At 36.6% G+C, this 19,735-nt stretch overlaps 1 protein-coding gene across 5 annotated transcripts; it reads right to left on the bottom strand.

Annotated features, from left to right (window-relative positions):
• Positions 1-12,422: 12,422 nt before the first annotated feature.
• LOC108102960 (ras guanine nucleotide exchange factor P-like) lies at positions 12,423-19,531 on the bottom strand. 5 transcript variants are annotated; one of them, XM_017208253.2, is made up of 9 exons: positions 19,452-19,531; positions 13,926-14,998; positions 13,622-13,863; positions 13,454-13,557; positions 13,297-13,364; positions 13,072-13,225; positions 12,862-13,009; positions 12,676-12,810; positions 12,423-12,621 (listed from the first exon to the last, which is right to left on the bottom strand). In XM_017208253.2, the coding sequence occupies exons 2-3, from the start codon at positions 14,938-14,940 to the stop codon at positions 13,733-13,735; spliced, it is 1,146 nt and encodes a 381-aa protein (XP_017063742.1). In that variant the 5' UTR covers positions 14,941-14,998; positions 19,452-19,531; the 3' UTR covers positions 12,423-12,621; positions 12,676-12,810; positions 12,862-13,009; positions 13,072-13,225; positions 13,297-13,364; positions 13,454-13,557; positions 13,622-13,732. The 5 variants fall into 5 exon arrangements, with proteins under 5 accessions (XP_017063742.1, XP_017063741.1, XP_017063743.1 ...); XM_017208252.2 differs by lacking the exon at positions 19,452-19,531 and having other exon boundaries at positions 13,926-15,481; XM_017208254.2 differs by lacking the exon at positions 19,452-19,531 and having other exon boundaries at positions 12,676-12,800; positions 13,926-15,481.
• Between the last annotated feature and the right edge of the window lie 204 nt (positions 19,532-19,735).

Here is a 19,735-nt window from a genome sequence, read left to right as displayed (position 1 = left end):
TAAAAAATTTACAGCAAAACTCGCGTTAAACCATTCCTAGACCAATGATAATTTTCCATCAATCAAAATTATCTATGTGCACCCATTCCAGGGTATCAACTAGTCGACGATCTCTCAACTAACATTACTAAATCTATTATTGTTGTTGTTTATTTTTGTATTTTTTTTTTTTTTGCTGGCCGTGTTGAAACGTTTTTGAGAAATTTGCGTTGATTTGTAAAACGCGTCAGGTGCGGAAATGACGCCATTTTCGGTGTATATATCCGTTTTTGGGCGAGTTGGGCGTTGGTAGTTGGGGGTAGAAGAAGGCAAAATACTGGACAGGGGGGGGTGGGTGCAAGAGGCAGAGCAAACGGTGTCGGCCATTTGCAATAAATGCCAAATGCCCGAAAAGCAGGTGAGAGCAGCGAACGTCATCAACGGCAATCGGCTCAGCGGCTCCATGCGAAACCTGAACTCAACTGCAGTGCTTACAAATGCAAATTGAAACATGATAATTGGTCTCACCTGTGTGTCGGTGTCGCTGTGTGTGTGTGTGTGTGTGTTCGGGAAAAATCTATGCACTGAAAAGAAAAGTTTTAATGGAAAGTTATAAGTCAAAAAAAAACAAAGCTCTTTTGATATGAAAATCTTAGGCAAAAGAACCTCATTAGCCCTTTTCTTAACCCACATTCAGGTTTCTACCATAACTATACAGGCCAAATCCTTAATATATCTTCAAGATTCTATATCTATATGTTTTTGAAATATCTTTACACCTTTACCAATAACTGGTAAACAACTTTACACCCATCCAAGTTCATTTTTATCCTTGATTTCTAATGATTTTTGTCATTATTTTTCATCGCCTGCAACATTTTCAGCACTCAGCTGGAAAAACAAAAACCTGACAGCAAAAAAATAGTTTTACTAATGTTACTTTGAATTAAAATCTGCTAAGCATTAAAGTAAACAAAATATTTAACACTGGCAAAATTTTTTATGATTTTTATGATAGCTTTCGGAATATTTTTAATATTTAAATTAGAGTTCAGCGGTTAATTGGACTTTGATTAAATTTTAAATGCAAAAAAAAAGTTAAAATGTTACTTAATTTTCATTGATTTAAAAGTTATCACATTTTATAGTTTATAATTTATGAAATATTTTAACAAATACTCTGAAAATTACTAAAAGAAAAGAAGATAAACTCGTTCCTAAAAACAAGTTTTTATGGTCCAGAACTACAATTTCTTTCTTTGTTAACATAGAAAATTGATGTTTTTTCAAAATTATTTAGGATTGCATATGCTAAAATATTTCCCATTAATCAGAACATCTCATTTTAGATATAGTTTATATACCAAGTCCCTAACCAAACTTATTTATTAAGCTAGCAAAAATAATTTAAGAATTTTTCCTTAACTAAAAAGCCTATAGCTGGTACAGAGAATGGCCTGCAAACTGAAATTGAAGTTTTTAAAATATATGAAAACCCCTAATTTCTCACCGTGTATTATAGGTTTGTGTGCTTGCATGCCGCACATGCATATGTTTATGCGATTGTGAACGGTTGTGGGCCGTGTGAGCGCAGATTAATTCACTCAACTGTAAAACCGCTCATTGCTGTAACATTTACGCAGCGGCGCGTTCTGTGGTTAGTGGCGTTGACCAGGACATGCCACGCCCCAATCGACAATGGCCCCGTTCACCGTGGCCGCTTAAAATGGGCGCACAGTCAAGTGGCCTCCCGATGCTCAGGAATCAGACGATATAGCATAGGGGATCGGATCGGATTGGATTGGCTTGGCTTGGGTTCGTTTGGAAACCAGGATAGGCAGAAGTAGCTTCTTTGTGAGGTTTAATACATAACTGAAAACATTCAATAGTAAGTTAATATGCACTCTCCTAGTTTCTTAGAGCTACTTGCTTATCCATCACTGTAGCTGTAGATACCCAAGGGCAGCTCCAACTCCCTCCGCCAATTGATATTCCAGCTAATTGCCATCGCATTCGTTCAATGTGAATCATCCGCCAGGCAACATACACAACATACGCAGCATTCACAACTTGCAACATGGCTATGTGCAGCGTACAATGTGCCACTATTGCAGTGTTCAGGTATTCAGGCAACTCTTGGTCCTGTAAAAGCTGCTAAGTCGATGTGCGATGTGCGATTGTGCCGCCTGCTGACCAATTATGGTCACTTGGCCTCGCCACATGACTGCCTCGCCAGCGCCGCGTTCCATTGCCTAAGCTCAACGAATGACCTCTGACCTCTCGCTCGACTGCAACTTTGCCACACAGTTCACAATTTTCAGTTCAGTTCAGTTCAGTTCCGTTTAGTTTCATGGCCAGAACCCAAAAAGGAAGTCGCATTCTGTGGAGGTGCAACAAAAGGTTTAAAAGGTAACATTTTGGGCAATTTTTACAGATTTTTGGGAGTTATTTATAAGACAGTTAGGTTAAGATATTTCTTTAAGGAAACTACTTTTCCCTTAGTTAATATTATATCTACCCTTTCTACCCTCCTTACAGACCTCAAAACTCCTTTTAAGTACTTCCAAGAAACTGAAATACTTCTTGTATTTAGACACTTCAATGGTTTTTGGTTTTAGTTAATGACTAATTTGTAATTACTTAATCAAAATATACACACACACATACACACGCTTATATATATTGTTGTTTGTGCATTGCAAGTTCTCTGTCAATTTAGTCAACCGCCAAGTTCCTTCCAGTTCTGCTTTTAATGAGCCAGGCAGCTGCTGTCGTTGTTTGTGAAGGAAAAGGCATTTTCGTCATTCCCTGGCTGAAACATCATTACCCCGTCTACCATTTATAATTGTGATTAAAACCAACAGCGATATTTCAATTCACACTTTACCGTTCGGGGATTGGTGGGGATGGATGGGTGGGTTGCTTGTGGGTGGTTGGCGGAAAACGAGCCTGACACAAACTTCTCCCGTGTCAAAAGCGCGACAGACAGAGCTGGCATATTCTACTTGCTACTTGCCACTTACCACTTGGCAATTGTTTTTCGGTATCTTGTTGGAAGCTTCTTTAAACATGATCCCGCTTTTGTGTCCTCGGCTTCCGCTAAGACCTAAGCTCTGGCTGCTCCCGTTCCCCTTCTATCTCTTTGGTCGGGTCCCGGGTCCCGGGTCACCCAAATCCGCCCAGATCCGTGCCACATGCCAAAAAATTGCTTCCAATGCAGTGGGAAAAATTATTCAGAAATTTTAAGTCTTCGAGTCTGTAAAAAAATGTTAAAATTTCTTAGAAAGATTTATAATTTGAAGGCAGCCAAACACGAAATTCTTCTCTTGAAGAAAAGCTTTCTTTCAGCCTAAAACACTACCAAAAATCCGAATATCTCTTGCCAGTTTCTTAGCAATTTTTTCTCTGCACACTGAAAAGCCATGCAAAATGTCTGGCATATTGGCCCAGTGGCTTCTTAACTGGGCCCGCTTTGCCTTTTTTGTTGGCTCCGCGGCTCAGTCGGGGCAAATGTTTGCCCGCCATATGCATAAAGTATACTTGCCAGAATCTTAGAGAACTTGGAGGAGTCATCACAGAGTCAGAGTCAGAGTCGTCTTTCTAATAAGCTGTGCTATGTGCTATGCTCTCTGGCTGTGCCTCGTTGCCGATTCCCGTTAGCTGCTAATTGTTGCCACAGACTCTGGGCTAACGTTTAGCCTGCCACGGCTCCTTTTCGCTGCCTTGGTAATTTTTAAACAAACTTTGCGACATTTGCGTGCGTTTTTCGTTTGAAGCGCCACCTCCGACAATGTCGCGTTGTAGGCGAACTAATTACATTTTCGTTTTCAATTAGAACAAAGCGAAGTGAAAAGCGTTTCTTTTTTCGTTTTCGTTTTTTCGGGAGGTTCACAGGACTAGACTGAAAGAATGGAAGTTACGCTGAGGCGGTGTATTTAAGGCTTTTTCCAGGAACACGCACTCGCAGGGGTCAATGTCCATCAGTTCTAGACTTAGGGCTAGAAGTTACACAACATTTCCATTTCAATCAAGGAAAGTAACTACTGATTTCTGGAAAGAAAAGACATAGAAAAGGTTGAAATTACCTTAAAATATGTTTAGTTTTTAGTAATTTACTATCATGGAAAAGTAACTAGTAAAAGTTAACACTCGTTTTGTAGAAATTCAATCTCCTTCACCTCCTTCTCCTTAACTACTGCGAAAATGTATTCCTCTTCCGAGAGTAAATAAATAAAACTTGTACTCACTTTTTCCATCTTCTCCATTGCAATCATAATTAGATTTCGTTACAATCGTTGGGATTATGCTAGTCCGATGACGATGATGATGATGATGATGGACTGAAGGCTAACTTCGTTAAGCCAATGGGAGAGAGAATCCAATCCAAATCCAATGTGGCCGTCGAGAGACGACTGTGGCTAAGCGACTGCCCCTAAATGTATGCATTAAAAATTTGTTAACCAACCGATTTTCCCCCCATCAGGAACTCTCCCCCCCTCCAGAATCAATTGTTTGCCTAATGCAATTTACTCTCTTGCAGCAGATGCACATCCAGATGCGGATGCCACTGCTGGTTGAGCCAAGGTAATCAACAATCAAAATCCAAAGTCGTTGGCCGTGTGGGCGTGGTTGAAACGTCCCCCACCCCAACCCATTTAGAAGCAAGGCGCAGTTGGTTGACGTTGTCGCCGCTCGTTTGGGTCACTCTTGATGACGACAATTTGCATGTCAAGTCCATTAGGAGCATGTTATCATCCATCACGCTTCCAGCACCCTCTGACCTCTTACCCGCTCTTCTTTCTTTTTTTTTTCCAGCCAGCCAGCCCGTCAGCCAGCCACCGCAGGAGCTACGATTCTTCCCATTTCTTCATCTGCCTTTGGATCCCATTTTTTCTTTTTTTTTTTCTGTCCAACTGCATTTTACACTACGTTCTTCGCTCAAGAGCTGCTCCTTTTTTGGCTTGTTAAGCGCAATTAGTCGGTATTGACCATTCCCTCACAAACACTCGCACGTACTCTCGGACAGCCAGTAACAGCTGCGGTCAAGAAAATGGTGTTAAATGAGGTTCTCTTTTTTGTGATAGGTTTCTAATATGTGTTTCGAAGGTTTTCTTAGTTTTGAAGGTTTTTCTGAGACTAAAAATGTGAATTTTAGTCACCAGAATTTATGAAATGCCAGCTAAGTTTTGTTTTTTAAAGATATTTACACATTCTATGATTTTTCAGTTACTATATACAAGTCGGAATAATGCCATTTATAAACCAACTTATAAAGAGTTACATTAAATTAATGAAAATGAAAGAAAAATTATCAAAAATGTTTCCAACAGAAAATTTTAGCAATTTCTTAAACGAAAAACATTTTTTGGTTAATATTTAGCTTAAGATTAAACATTAAGAGTCTTTACTTAAGTTCTCTTGTTTAGTTTTGAAGCTAAAATGATGAGTCCAATAGTAAATGAAGTTTCTGGTTGCATCATTGATGTGGCATTGATGGTGGGCTGCCCTGATATTCTAGATGTTTCATTTTTGCCACTTTGCCATTTTTTTTTTTGTTCACCTCTCCCCTCGCTTTTTGGTTCCACAATGTTTTCAATCAACAAATTAAAACAACAACATTGAAGGCCTGTTGTTGTTGTTGTTGTTGTTGTTGCTGACAAACGCATACACTTTGTTTATTAAAAATCCGCACAGTTTTTAACGAAAGTGTGTGAGGAATTAGGCAGAGAGAGAGAGAGAGAGAAAGTTTTTATTCTTTTTCCACATTTTTCATTATTTTCCTAGCAAAACCATTTCAATGAAAACTTCTTTATGATAAATAGGAAAACTAAATTTCATCTTTTCATTAAGAAATATTTATGTTAGCAAAGGCAAGGCTCTAATAGGAATTTGTTTTTTACGTTTTATCGTTTTGTCGGCTTTTACAGTTCTATTTGGTTTCTCCGTTTTTTGTGCAGCTGCCCTTTTTGATTGAGTTGCTGCATTCTTAAGGTGAACCGCTTGCGGTTTTCTGCTTCTGATTGCATTTTTCCCACGACTAGTCTGTTCTATGGGCTAGCAAAAGGAGGAGACGAAGGGCTAGCCCCTGTTGCGATGGTGACTCTTCTGTTAAATCAACTCCCTTGCACCTTCAGAGATTTTCAAAAGGAATGCCGTCCAGTGATAAGCACAAACAGCAGGCATCCTCAGGTGCGGAAAACTATCATATGCTCAGGCTATCACTGGGGAAAAATCTGTTTTAATTTTGTAATTTTATTTTTACAAGATATTATTTTCTTTTATGAATATTTTACTGTTTGAAAATGGCTTAAAATCTGGTCAGTGTTTAAGTTTTTCCTTTCAAGATGAGGAAAAAATATCCCTCTTCCTATTTTACCTCTAAAAAATACTACTAAATCATAAAAAAATACTAAAAAAAATACTTAAAAAGATGAAAAATTATCACTTAACGGTTTCTAAAAATATTTTTCTAAACTTTCAAGCTTTCACTTTTGTTAGAATTTTTAGAAAGAAATCCCTTTTTATTTTTGAACTTTTCTTGTTTATATTTTTTCCCCCCAAAAATCTGATTTTCTTTCTGTGTTTTCCTCTAGCAACCGTTTGTCATCATATTTTGATATGTTTTTACGACAATCGCCTTGATAATTTTGCATTTTGCCACAAAGATGCGGCTGGCGATTCCTGGCTCTAGCCTTGCCACGTTTTATAGCCCCCCAGAAGTTGCACTTAATTGCTTCGAAAGATCGGTGGTAGATGAAGATTTTTTGGCCGATTGCCAGAAGCTGACGCTGTCGCTTGGACATTGGATACTGGCCACTGGACAGCCACACACCGCACACTTCAGAATGTTGCATGCAATTTTTGGCTAAATATTTTATGATTTATTTGCGAGCTGCACTTAACAGCCAGGACATTGGGACGACACCAATGGTTGGTCTTTTGACCGATATGCCTGCCAGCCTAATATATACAAAATATATACGGGTGTTGTTTCCTGTTCTTATGTGTCTATGTATGTGTGTGTTTACGCATTTAAGAAATTGGCTAAGCAAATTTCCCATTGATTTGCCAAGCACTCAAAATGAAGGCCTCCACCACTCCCCTGGAAAACCAAGAAGCTGTGAGGGAAATGGCAAATGATTTAGGATAAAATATTTTACTGTCAAATTCAATCAAGTTGGCAATATGTGAAATCTAACTATAGTCTTTATACTGTATATATATATATATATATATGTATATGTATATGTATAGTATTAATGAGTAGCTCGAAGTGCATAAAATGTTCGCAATTTGCGGCACATTTGGGAAAACAATGCAAAAGGCATTTATTATTGAATCGTTTGGGGGATTTCCCAGACACTCGTACGTATGTGTGTTTTCGGAAAAGCCTTAATCTACTGGCACAATGAAGCATTCCAATGAATAGAAGAGAAGAGGAGGGTGATCTAGGGTAGGTGTGGTAGTGGCTGTGGCAAAGACAGATAAGTGAATTATATGGTCGGATTACAAAATCTGATTTCGACTCTTTTAAGGACAGCTAAGCAATCTTGAGTTGATGGAAATCTCTAGGGATAAATAGGATGTAATTAGAGTTTCGTAAAGAAACCATATATCTTTTCAACAAATATAGTAAATTTATCTTAATTTTATACAGATATATCTGTCAAAGAAAGTTTTTATGTTTTAAAAATTTCTTAAACTAAGAAAATCCAAACTAAACCTAAGCTTAGCACGAAGTAACCTCTATAAGTAAATATTTGAAATATTTAAAGTAAGCTATTTTTAAAGATTTAACCGAAAAAAGAAAACCCATAATAACCGCCATGTATGAATTTCAGGCAATTAAAAGTTTCTCCCAACTACAGAAAGAGTTTCATATTGAAAGTCTCAACATATTAACATCAATCCAATGACTTTTTCGACTTTGAAGTACTTGTGACAGGAGGCGTCAGATATCCGTTGATCTGACCTGTCATCGAAATGACTTTTAACAGCGGCAAGTCAAGAACTTTCACTCCTTAAAGCTCAGCTCGTCCAATTCAAATTGATTGCGGATGAAAGTTTCGTTAGCAATTAAGGTTAATTATCGACAGCAGCCAAACAACAACACATATCATTACGTAATTTCACTTAATTATAATTCATTGGCATTAAGGTTTATGTTTTAACTTGTAAGTAAGATTAAATCACTTCTTTATGTTACTCCTTTCAAGCAACTTTAACCCTTTCTTAAAGCTTCCCCTTCCTGCCTCAGCTAGGACTCATTTTAAGGCCAAATTTCCTAGTTTTTCCTTACCCCTTCACCTGTCTAATAAAAAAAAAAGAGGAGTAAATCCCATCTTGTTTTTTTTTTTAGCATCAAGCAGCCGTCAACAACTGCGACCAATCGCAGCTAATCAAAATCCGGTCGTGACCCGAGGCTTCGTCTATGGATAAAGAAAAAAAGGTTTCACGGCCAACAGGACAGAAGAAGACAAGTTTGTAGGGTATTGGTAAAAGACTCGAACTTAAGATACCTTATATTAGATAATATAATATTTCTTAATTAAACTATCTTTTAAATTTGTTTAAAAACTTTTAAGAACTTTTGACTAATTTTTGAATATTTTTATAGACCTTGATCATACCCATTACGAGTTTGCTACCTTATGTCCGTACGTTCATGTGCTAGTCATAAATTCAACTTTTTGCCGTTTTCTATGCGACGTTTCATTAAAAATTTAGCAAAAGCCACCTTCGCCAGGAGTTGGTACATCGAGGAGATGACAAACCCAACGCCCAACGCCCATCCCCTTACCATATACCATTCCAACCATATTTCCCCATCTAGCCGGGACTTTTGGAGGCTGTAAAGTGCGTTTGTTGGCGTTACTTTATGGCCGGAGCGCATGTAAACACGTGGCCACGTGGCGATGGGGCCACTTGCCCAAAACGGAATCTAAGGTTATAGGGATGAGGTTTGAGGGATGTGGACTAGAGGAAGTCGAAGGAAAACGACGAAGACGGCGATGGCAATGGGGATGAAGATGGAGATGGAAATGGAGCTGGGGTATATGTGGACGGGGTGATGTCCCAGCTGCTTCACGACACCAACACGTAATGATTGTCCTTGCCACATGCACAGGGAGAAAAGTTTGGAATCAAAGTCAATGAATAAATCTGGAACCTACTTCCTATTTACGGATTTTCTTGGTAATTTTCAAGCTTTTAAAACAAAGTTTTTATAGACATTTTCTTTAGATTAAGTTTATGAAATATATTTCCTGCAACTCTCATGAACTATTGACCTCAGTGCAGAGACAAACCCAACAAGGCCCGCATTAAATTCATGCCCTTCGACAACTGCGCCTCATACATTTTTATGACTTACAGTCATATTTATAGAGTCTCTGGGAATCTGGGTGCCCACTTAGCGGTCCTGTAGCCATGTCTCCTGTCGCTCAGTCAACGCATAAAGTCTGCTACCATCTAAGCTAAATTAGGCAAAAGGATGCCCAAACACAACACCAAAGTTATCTACGAAGAGAGACAGAGAGAGGGGGAGAGATCACCTCAAGGACATTGGAGGACTTGTCGATGGACTGCATTAATTATGCTTATTTATTTAATGCCATTTGTTCATTGTCCAGTTGCTGTTTGGCTCGGGACTTTTCCTTTCCGGGTCATTATCATCATCAGGCTGGCATCTCCTGGCATCTCGTGGCATCTCCTGATATTCACATCCTCATCGTCATCAGCTCAATTGAATTAATGCGCCCAATTGCATATGGAAATGCCGTAAGAATGTATGGGTGTTTGCTGTCGGCATTACGCGACAACGTAAAGTGATTACGTTATGATGTGCGGGGACGGACAGCAAAATGAAAATGGAAAAAGCAAGCCAGGACATTTGCCACTCCATGCACTACTTATGCCATGCAATCAGGATGAGCTCAAGTCAACTGACTTAAGTTAAACACTTGACATTTAAGGGAAAATAAAAATCTGGAGGCGAATTATAGGACAGCTTTCCCCTTGGTTTTGGTAAGGTTAACATCTTCTCTTCTTCTTTAAATGTCTCTAATATGATAAAGTTATGTTTAAGTTAGTGGAATTGCTAAAACTTATACTGTTTTACTTAAAAAATGTTGCTGCTTTATAATATAGAAATTGGAACAGATTCTATGTAGTCCTTGTAACCCTTTTATAGTTTTTCTTCTATCAAGTGATCAAAAAGTATATAATACGGATATAATACAGATTCTATAAAGTCAGTTTCCTTTCAATTATATACATTACTTATCAAATAGGTTCAAGACTATATAGTTTAGTATGCCTAAAATCCATAAAACTGAAGCCTCAATAAGTGTTAGCTTCGAAATCACTCATACGCAGCGTTGCCTTTAACTAGTTTCTTCTTTTCTAACTTGCTTCACATATTTTACTTATCAAAAATGTTCCAGACTGTACAGTTTAGTATGCTTTAAATCCATAAAACTGAAGCCTCAATAAGTCTTATCTTCAAAATTACTCATACGCAGCGTTGCCTTTAACTAGCCAACCTATGCAAGTTTCTTCTTTTCTAACTTACTTCTACCTTACCTAAATACAAATAAATAAATATAAAACTAATCAAAATTATTTATAAGTTTTTTTACGTATTTTTAAGTTAATTTATGTTACTCTAACTTTTAGCTAGCAAATAAGCTTCGAGTGTTTTACATTTTCCACTAAGTTATGCCATGATTGTGCAAATTCTATCTTTGAATTTTCACCCACAATCGTAAGACTTAAGTTTGGAAGCCATGCAAATCGCCTAAGCCAAACACGCTCCTTGTTCCTTCGAATGCGGCAAAGACAAAAGCCAACGCAAGAGAAAAACCAAAAAAAAATAAAAAGAATAAAAAACAAAAACGAGCATAAATAAAGGGAAAATCTGAAATACAAAATACCAGCGATATTTCAAAAATATATATATATTCTATATATATATAAATAGGAAAAAAAAAAAGAAAACCCCAACACATACGTGAGAAACCGAGCGTAACTTCGGGAAAACCTCCAAAGAAGAAAACCAGGCAGAGCCAGCCAAGCCAGCCAAGCCAGCCAGCCAGCCAAGCCATCCAGCCAGCAAATATATAAATCGAGGCAAGGGAAATCTCAGCCATTATTTGGCATTATTGGAAGTAAACGAATTTCAAAATGCAAGCCATTCGAAACACAAGGCAAATGTCTTTAAAATCGGCCAATTTGGAAACGAGATTAAAACCAAGTTGGCAGACACACAGAAGGCACAAAGTGCCGAATCAAAACAGCCGGGATGGCAGCAGGGACAGGGACTTACCGTGCACAGGATACGGATATGTTGCACGTCCTTGGGCAGTGTCAATAAAGCGCAACAAAGAGCTCGGCCAAGAGCAAGTCGTGTCAATATTTTGACTGTGTTTTAGCCTTGGCTCCTTGTCTCTCTCTCTCTGCCAGCCGGTATTGTATTGGAATCGATACACTGTAAGAAAAATTGCCTATTAATATTGGTAAAAAAAATATATAGAAAAACTGTACAAATGATATAAAAATTTATAATTAAAGATTTCTTAAGATTTTTGTTACCTTTTTAGTTATCTGATAAAAAATAATTAACAAATTTTCTTTTCAGTGGATCTGTGTGTCTTGGGAGCTTTGGTGGTCCAGCGACTGCCTTTCCTCTCCGGAGGTGGCCATGCGCGTCCAGCGTCGGGAATATTGATGCCCCTGGAGCGTGCCGCTGGGAATGCCATGTGCCAGTTGACCAAAAAAGAAAAGAAAAAAAAAAAGAAAAAAATAGAAAGGAGGAGAGACACGAGCGCATGTTAAACACTGGCCGAGCAAGCCCATCCTCTGGCCATGGGCCAAGGAGCCATCCACTGACTGGCAGGGGGAGGAAGGGACGACATAAATTAGCGGCAGGCCGGTCTCCTACGCTCTTGGCCAAAAGTTCTGCGGTGCTATGGTGCCTCATATTGCGGCACGCAGTTTATCATTGTGTCGGTTCAGCGTTTTGACCCCTGACTCCCTAATCTCCTCCTCTTTCCTCCTTCTTCAAAAAAAACTCTCAGATCCTTTTACCGTAACGCAACGTAAACTACAAGCGGGTTGCCACTGACGCTGCTGCTCCCGCTGCTGCTGCTGCTGCTGTTGCACATCACGTGACTTGCCAGCCAAATGAAATTCTTGGCGGCGCCACATGGCACAAAACGCTTCCGTAATTGAGTTGCCCCCCGCATGTGTGGCATACATGTAATTACTTAATATTCCTGTCTTGAAGAAGGACAATCCGCACTTGTCAGAAGCTCAGCAAGTTTCTATGTCCTTGTCCTTGGCCAAATCACTTGATATTAACTACTAATTATAAGCACTGCCCGAAGTTCTTAGTTAAAGTTACTATTTCTATTACTTTAATATAAACTTAGTACTGATTATCAACCTAAGAGTTGATCTTTATAAAAACCAAACCATAAATAAATCAATTTTGTTAACACATTTTGTAGTGTAACGATTAACATTTAATTTTAAAGAATATTCAATTTTAAAGTTTTTAAGTTCAAACTAAAAGTTCAATGTTTTGTTCTTTTGCAAATCTCTCATTAAGTTATCTTGCGATTCTTTTTCTTCCAATTAAATCTAATTTTAAGGAAAATTAAAACAAACAAGTAAAAACATATTTTTAAAACTTACCAAAACGTTTTGTTATTTTAGGGAAAATTTAAGTAAATTTCAACGGAAAATTCGTGTTTCTTTTTCTATCAAAGAATATAAACTAGTCATTAGTTAGAGGTCGTCGTCTTGCAGTTCTTTTTCTTCTAGATAAATCTAATTTTAAGATAAATTTAAGCCAGTTTAAGGCATATTTTTAAAACATACCATTAGTTTTTTGTTATCTTGTTATTTTAGGGTAAACAATTTTAAAGATTTCCTAATTCATGTTGTAAATTAATGTTTTTTTTTTCAAAAATTATGTTTCCCTCATCAATTAAGACATCTTTTTCAGTGCTTTCTCTTCCAGTTAAATCTTATTTAACAGAAAATTAACAAAAATTCAATCATTAATATATAAACCTTATTAAAACTTACCATAAATTATGTTATCTTCTTGTATTAGGAATACAATTTCAAGCTGCTTTCATGTTTCAAGTTTATGTTTCATGTTTCATGTTTCGTTTTCTATCAAAGAATGTAAATTCGTCATCATAAAGTCTTCGTTCAGCTCTTTCACGTTCAGTGAAATCTAATTTAAAGAAAATTAAAACAAATTTAAAACATATCAACCATTTGTACATAAATCTTATTAGAACTTACCATGAGTTTTGTTATTTTGGGAAAAAATGTTCAAAAAAGTGTAAATTCAAACTGCAGTTCTTTCAGTCCTTTCACGTTCAGTGAAATCAAATTTAAAGGAAAATTAAAACAAAGTTAAAATATTAGACATTAGCACATATTTCTTAGTAAAACATACCATAAATTTTGTTACTTAGTTATTTTGAATTCAAACTGCATGTTAATATTATTTTCCTGACAATAAATAAATAATATTAAGTCGTCTTGCTAGTGCAGTTAAATCTAATTTAAAAGAAAATTATCAAAAATCTAACATAATGCCAGCATTAGTATATATCAATCCTACCATAAATTGTGTTATCCTGAAATATTTATAAAGCCAAATCGCGGAAAGTTCAAGAAAAAAAACTCGGAAAACAATATAAAAAAAATCAGCAATCATCATATTCCGTTTCGTCTAACGTTTCATTCCTGCCGCATATCTCAATCCTGGTAAATTGCGTAATAGTAAATAAAATGCCACGCCCAATAGCATTTTGTATCTTTGAATCAAACCTTGTTGCTGGACATTGGACCCATCTTCTACGGCTGCATTTGCATTAGGATTGCATAGATCTACGTCCAAGTTCTAAGTTATGACTCTTACTTACCATTATCAGTTGGTTCTGAATTGGTTGGAATGTCTTCAGTGTTGTCCTCTTCATTGAGCTCCGAGTTGGATTCGTCGTCATTTTCTTGAATTTCAACCCAGCTGGAGGGATCCTCTAGAGATTCAAAGATGTTTATATTACCCATAGCTGGAACTTCTTCGGGTTCTAATTCCCAATTGGGATCTAGTTGAGAATTTAAGTTATTCGAATTTCCATTCGATTTATCGACATTATTAATATTTTCATTTGGTTCCGGATTGGATGGATCTTCTTGGTTCTCCAAGTTGTTATTAGCATTATCTATTGGTTCTGGGTTAGATGAATCATCTTCTTGTTTTATGTTAATATTATTTTCAATTGGTTCGTCTTGATATTCTAAGTTCTGGGGATTTCCATTTGATGGGTTAGCACTTTCATTTGGTTCTGGATTAGATGGTTCTTCGATCGGATTGTTAGCATTTTCAGTTGGTAACAAACCTGATAAATCTGCAAGAGGCTCCAAGCTTTTAGCATTCCCATTTGGTTCTTGGTTTAATGGTTCTACTTTCACTTCTATACTCTCCTCTTGGTTTGCCAAATTGTTAGCATTACCAGTTGAAGGAGCTTCTTGGATATCCAAATTGTTATCATTACCAGTTGAAAGCGCTTCTTGGATCTCCAAATTATTAGCATTTCCAGGGGAACAAGCCTCTTGGTTTCCCACACTGCTAGCATTTCCAGTTCGTAACAAATCTGATGGATCTTCTAGAACAATGCCAATGGGTTCCAAGTTTAATGGATCTACCTGAGGCTCCAAGTTGTTAACATTTTCATTTAATGGAGCTTCTAAGATTTCCATATTGTTAGCATTGTCAATCACAAACATACGTGGTCGATCTGTTTGCAGTTGTAAATTTGATAGATCTAGACGTTCCACATTTACAACACACACCATATTTCTCGGTCTAGGGACTTCCAGTTTAGCTTTCTTCGCTGATTTCTTATAATCACTTTTGGCATGCTTCCTGCGACGCATCTTTGATATTCGATTAGCTAAATAATCTCACTATTTCGCTTTGATATATTCGAACAACCTGAAAACGAATGACAACCGGTTAGTAACCTTAGTATAGTCAACTAAATCAGAGTCTGCTTGTTTATTTACACGCAGTTGATATTCAAACCGCACAGCCCTCTAGGATTTCTCTCTCTCTCTCCCTCCACCAGCCCGCCTTTCCCATATTAGTTTTTAATTATGCCACATTTGATTGCATTAACTTGCCCACGCAGTTGTTTACGCAAATACGCGAAAATAAATACAAAAAAAAAAAACAAATATAAATCAAAAGAAATAAAAAAAAGGGGTAGGAAAAGTGCTGCGAATGCTGCAATGAAATAAATAATAACCACAAAAATGCAATTTAATACAAATCTAATTCGAGCACATCAAACTGGCCAGCTGTCCGTGTGTAAAATCAAGCCTCCCCCTAACCTCCCCTTGCAAAAAAAAAAAAAAAATCCCAACCGTTCATGGCGATTTTTAATTGAAAGCGCGACTTTTGGGCTTTCGACCAAACACCCACGCAGACAGCAGCAGCAGCAGCAACAGCAACAGCAGCAGCATTTGGCAACAGCAGCTGCATAAATTTCATTAGTAAACTTTTAATTAGAAAAATTTCAGCATGAATTTAATTAGTGCAGATACACACACACACACACACATGAATGGAGAGACAAAGCCGAAAATTAAATTTAATAAAATGAAATGAAAATGAAAATGAAAATGAAATGCAGCTAACCCACTGCCAACACCTGACAACTGGCTGACAATCGTAATGTGCAGCGGCCAAACAAAGCATTTCAGTCAGCCATTGGTCGGGTGGTTGGTGGGTTAAAGCCAAAAAACCACTTTTCCAAAAACGCAATATTAACAAACACGGAAAGCCAAACAAATAATAGTCTTGAAAAATATATATCACTGATCGAAAAATTATATGCTTTTAGAGTCAAAAGTAAATTATAAATTGTCAATTTTCGAATAATCCACAAAACCTTTCTACAATTTTCTAGAATTTTTGTATTAAATTTTGCTTATTTTTAGGAAAGTTTAAAAACTTATTTAAGAGGAGATAAACTTTACCATCTAAGGAATAATATTTAAATAAGATTTTAAAACATTTAAATACAATCTTCTAGAAATTTTAAAATATTTTTGATTTTTTTTTTTGTTACTTTTAAATGATTTTCTTTGACTTTTGATTTTTTTCTAGAATTTCTAAACATTTTAAGACACTTTTTATAAGAAACTAACCCAAAATACAAATATTTCTAAAACATTCCAAAAGTCAAAACATTTTCCTTATATTTTCTTCAATTTAAATTTAAAATAAAATCAAAAATATAAAGAAAATTGTAGAAAACTTTCACAAGAAAGCGTAAAAGTGTATTTAGTAAAACCAAAAAGTTCTTATTTAGTTAATAATGTACCTTAATTAAAACGGTAAATACCACCGAAATATAAACAAAGATGAAAGAGGAAAGGGGGCGGAAAGTTCGGTAGATTTTAGGAGGAAGCTGATGCTGGCTGCTGGCTGCTGGCTGCATCGTGTAATTATGTCTTGGCAGATTCGACCAACTAATTGCCAAGGTAACAACCAACGAGGACACGAAGTCGCCATACGAAAACGTCACGTTCTGTTGCCAGCAATTATGTGGCTCACATATAACAACAACAACAAAAGCCACAGCATGGACATAACAAAGAGATCACCGTGTTAGCCGGGCCAGAAGACACTGGGCGAAATATGCTAATTATGATGGGAGCCTTCATCACCGGACATTAGAACACCACAAACAGTGGCCGTGACGCAATCATTGTGTGGCCGTGCATCGATTGTATGGCCAAGTTAAGTTAACTTGAGCTTAAAACAAGATTTGCTATACACGTTAACTTGAAAGTTATAGAAAGTTAGGAGAAAAAATGTTATAAAATATAGAAAATATTTTTTTTGAATGTAATTTGCTGCCCTTTTGAGTCACCTTTCCTTGCAAGTCTTTGGAATTATAGTTCAAATCGAAATCAAAATGTTTTAAAATTAGTTTACAAACTTTTAAAGTTATGTTACTTTGATATCAAACTTGATTTGATGGCTTAGTAAGCCTAGGAAGTACTTTTTGGAGTTAACTTTCTGCTGGAAGCCATTCAAAACTATGTAATACCAACATTATTTATACTAAAAACAAGCAAAGCAGATAATTATTAAAATAAAATTACAAACTAAAAAGTGCTCTATCAAAATTTGTATCAGATTCTTCAAGATTTTGGCTTAAGAACTTAAAATTTGGCACATAAAATGAAGCCAACCTTCAGTTCAAGAATAAGTCAAGTCACAAACTCATTTTTAAGAAAGCTCAATAAATCCAATTCAAGTTAACCCATCTTAAGACAAATATCACAAGTCATAACCTAATGATTAAAAATATCTCTAAAAAGACACTTTCCCCGTGTTTTCCCTATCAATTTCCATGGACAAAGCTTGGTTTATACACTGCCAAGAACTTTATGTTTTGGCGACATATCCATAGATCTGGCATTCCAATATGATTATCACTGACCCTGAGGTCAGGTGGCGTCACGCTTAACGTGATGTACTGCCGCAATTGGTGTAATTACAGAATGAGGAAGTGCAGCGGTCGATGGGCAGTCAGGCAAACACACATATACGAGTATATATATATGGTAATTATGCTGCCAATCATAACGCCAAGCGGGGGTTAACCGGACCCTCCTCCTCCCCCGAAATCTATTTTCGTTCGTACATTTTCAGAGTAATTTATGTTTAGTCGCTGCTAAATTTATTGGTTGTTTTTGTTTTTGTTTTTTTCAGTTAACAACTGCAGCGTTGCTGACGTCTCTAGCAATTAATCGCTATGTGATTAATCATTTTCTATGCAAATATATATATATCTACTAGTATATAACCCTTCTCAAAGACACGCGAACTTCTCGAACTTTAAATTTGAATTTGAATTTGACTTGAAGCAACTTTATGGATCTGATCAATCTGATGACTGCTAAGAGATCTTTAATTACAACGGCAGTTAAGAGCTGAGTACAGGTCTAGCCAGCCAGTCGAGAGATCGTGGTTGGTTGCGGCCCGCCAGCCGCTCACAAATCATTCATAATCATAACTTTGGCTAATCATATATAATATTATACATAACCCATAGAGAGAACTGCAATTGAGTCAGCTTAATAAAAACCCAAGAATTATTGCGTGCAATTTGAATGGAAATTGTAAATGGGCTACGTAAGTGGAAAATAGTTTATTCGTGAGAAGTGACGCATATATAGAAAATCAATGAACAATTGGAAATGCTAATGATATTATAGGTTTTTTTTCTTTCTAGTGTCTGCAATTAATATATCTTATTTATGGGAATTTGATTTGCCAAAATAATATCAATGATCACATTGAATGAGTAGAACTTCTTAAAGAAACTCAGTGATGTGATTTGGCCAATAAAAAGAAACAACCAAGCGACGTCTCGTAATTGGCCAATAAAAGATGAAACAAAATCTAGATGTTAAGTTCAATGGTCCGAAGAGTCAAATACCCTGGCAGACACATGAAACTAAAAGCTTTTACTTTGATTTACAATCCGAGAATATGTCACGTACGAAAAGAACTGATTTCTTTTTAACAAAATAGTTAACATAAAATATAAATTAATGAATTTTAAAAAGCAAAACTATAAGATTATAAAACCTTAGAAACCTATAAATAGAATTGACCCAGAATCGGAGTCCAGAAACCATGTACATAAGACTAAATCTATTCTTCTTTTTCTACGTCACGTTGGTCAAAGTCATAATCATTGGTTTTATTTTTTTTTTTTAACTTATTATTATTGGCATTTTTCGGTTTTTTGCATATTTCGCATTTTAGTTTTGTTTTTGTTTTTTTCATAGCTCATAGCTTGAGCTGTCCAAGGGGGGGGCATTGTTATTTTAATTAACTCCGATTAGGTGTGAGGCACGTTTCTGTCGACGTTTCTTTAATTTCTGTATTTTTCCTGCGTTCTTTACATTTCGCGTTGTATGTTTCTTTTTTTATTATTATTATTATGTGTTTCTGTTTATGTTGTTTTTTCTTTTTTGGGTTTACGACATTGTCTGGTATTGTGTTAACGGCTCTTAGCTGGGCTAGTAGTAGTAGTAAAAAACTAGGCGGAAAGTCAATAATTCCCCGAGTCAGCTACTTATCGGCAATTGCCTTGAAGCGAGCTGTTTTCCCACACTTGCCGGCGGTAACTGATTAATACCACTTACACGAGGCGGGGAACAGCCCCAGACCCAGACCCAGAGCTGATGCCAAACCGGTTTGGATCTATGGTAATATGGGGGTAATATAGGAGTGATCTAGTGGTGCAGCGTGTGCGGTGCAATGCCGGAAGCTGGATGAAGATGAGGGATGAGCACAGGTTGGCCAACCAACTGCCTTCTGTACACTGTGCAAAAAAAGTAAGAAACTTTCTTAGACTTACCATACAATATAAAGCTATAATCACAGCACAACAATCTTGATTTCACTCTCGATCGTATATTGTATGACTTTAGCCGAATAAAATACAAATTTTAAGATTTTTGATAGATAAATTTTTCACTTAAAAGTTCCAGTCACAATGGTTATCAAAGGCAAAGGCAGTCTATAACTGCTTTGATGTGACTGCTATGTCTAGAGGTTCTTCGATTGCTTTTCAAATTTCATTTAAAACTCCCAACTTGTAATTCCCAAAAAGTTTTCTTCTTAGAACATATTAGTTTCATT

This window comes from Drosophila eugracilis, unplaced genomic scaffold (genome assembly GCF_018153835.1).
Source record: "Drosophila eugracilis isolate 14026-0451.02 unplaced genomic scaffold, ASM1815383v1 contig_124, whole genome shotgun sequence".
Classification (NCBI taxonomy): domain Eukaryota; kingdom Metazoa; phylum Arthropoda; class Insecta; order Diptera; family Drosophilidae; genus Drosophila; species Drosophila eugracilis.
The sequence above is the reverse complement of the archived record's forward strand: the minus strand, read 5'-3'. Positions and strand labels throughout refer to the sequence as shown.

What these genes read in the sequence shown, in the direction of transcription:
- LOC108102960 (XM_017208253.2), bottom strand. Translation starts at nt 14,940, where the DNA reads ATGCGTCGCAGGAAGCATGCCAAAAGTGATTATAAGAAATCAGCGAAG. An exon ending in TTCAGAACCAACTGATAATG is followed by an intron (nt 13,864 to 13,925) that starts GTAAGTAAGAGT and finishes ATGCAAATGCAG; the next exon opens with CCGTAGAAGATGGGTCCAAT.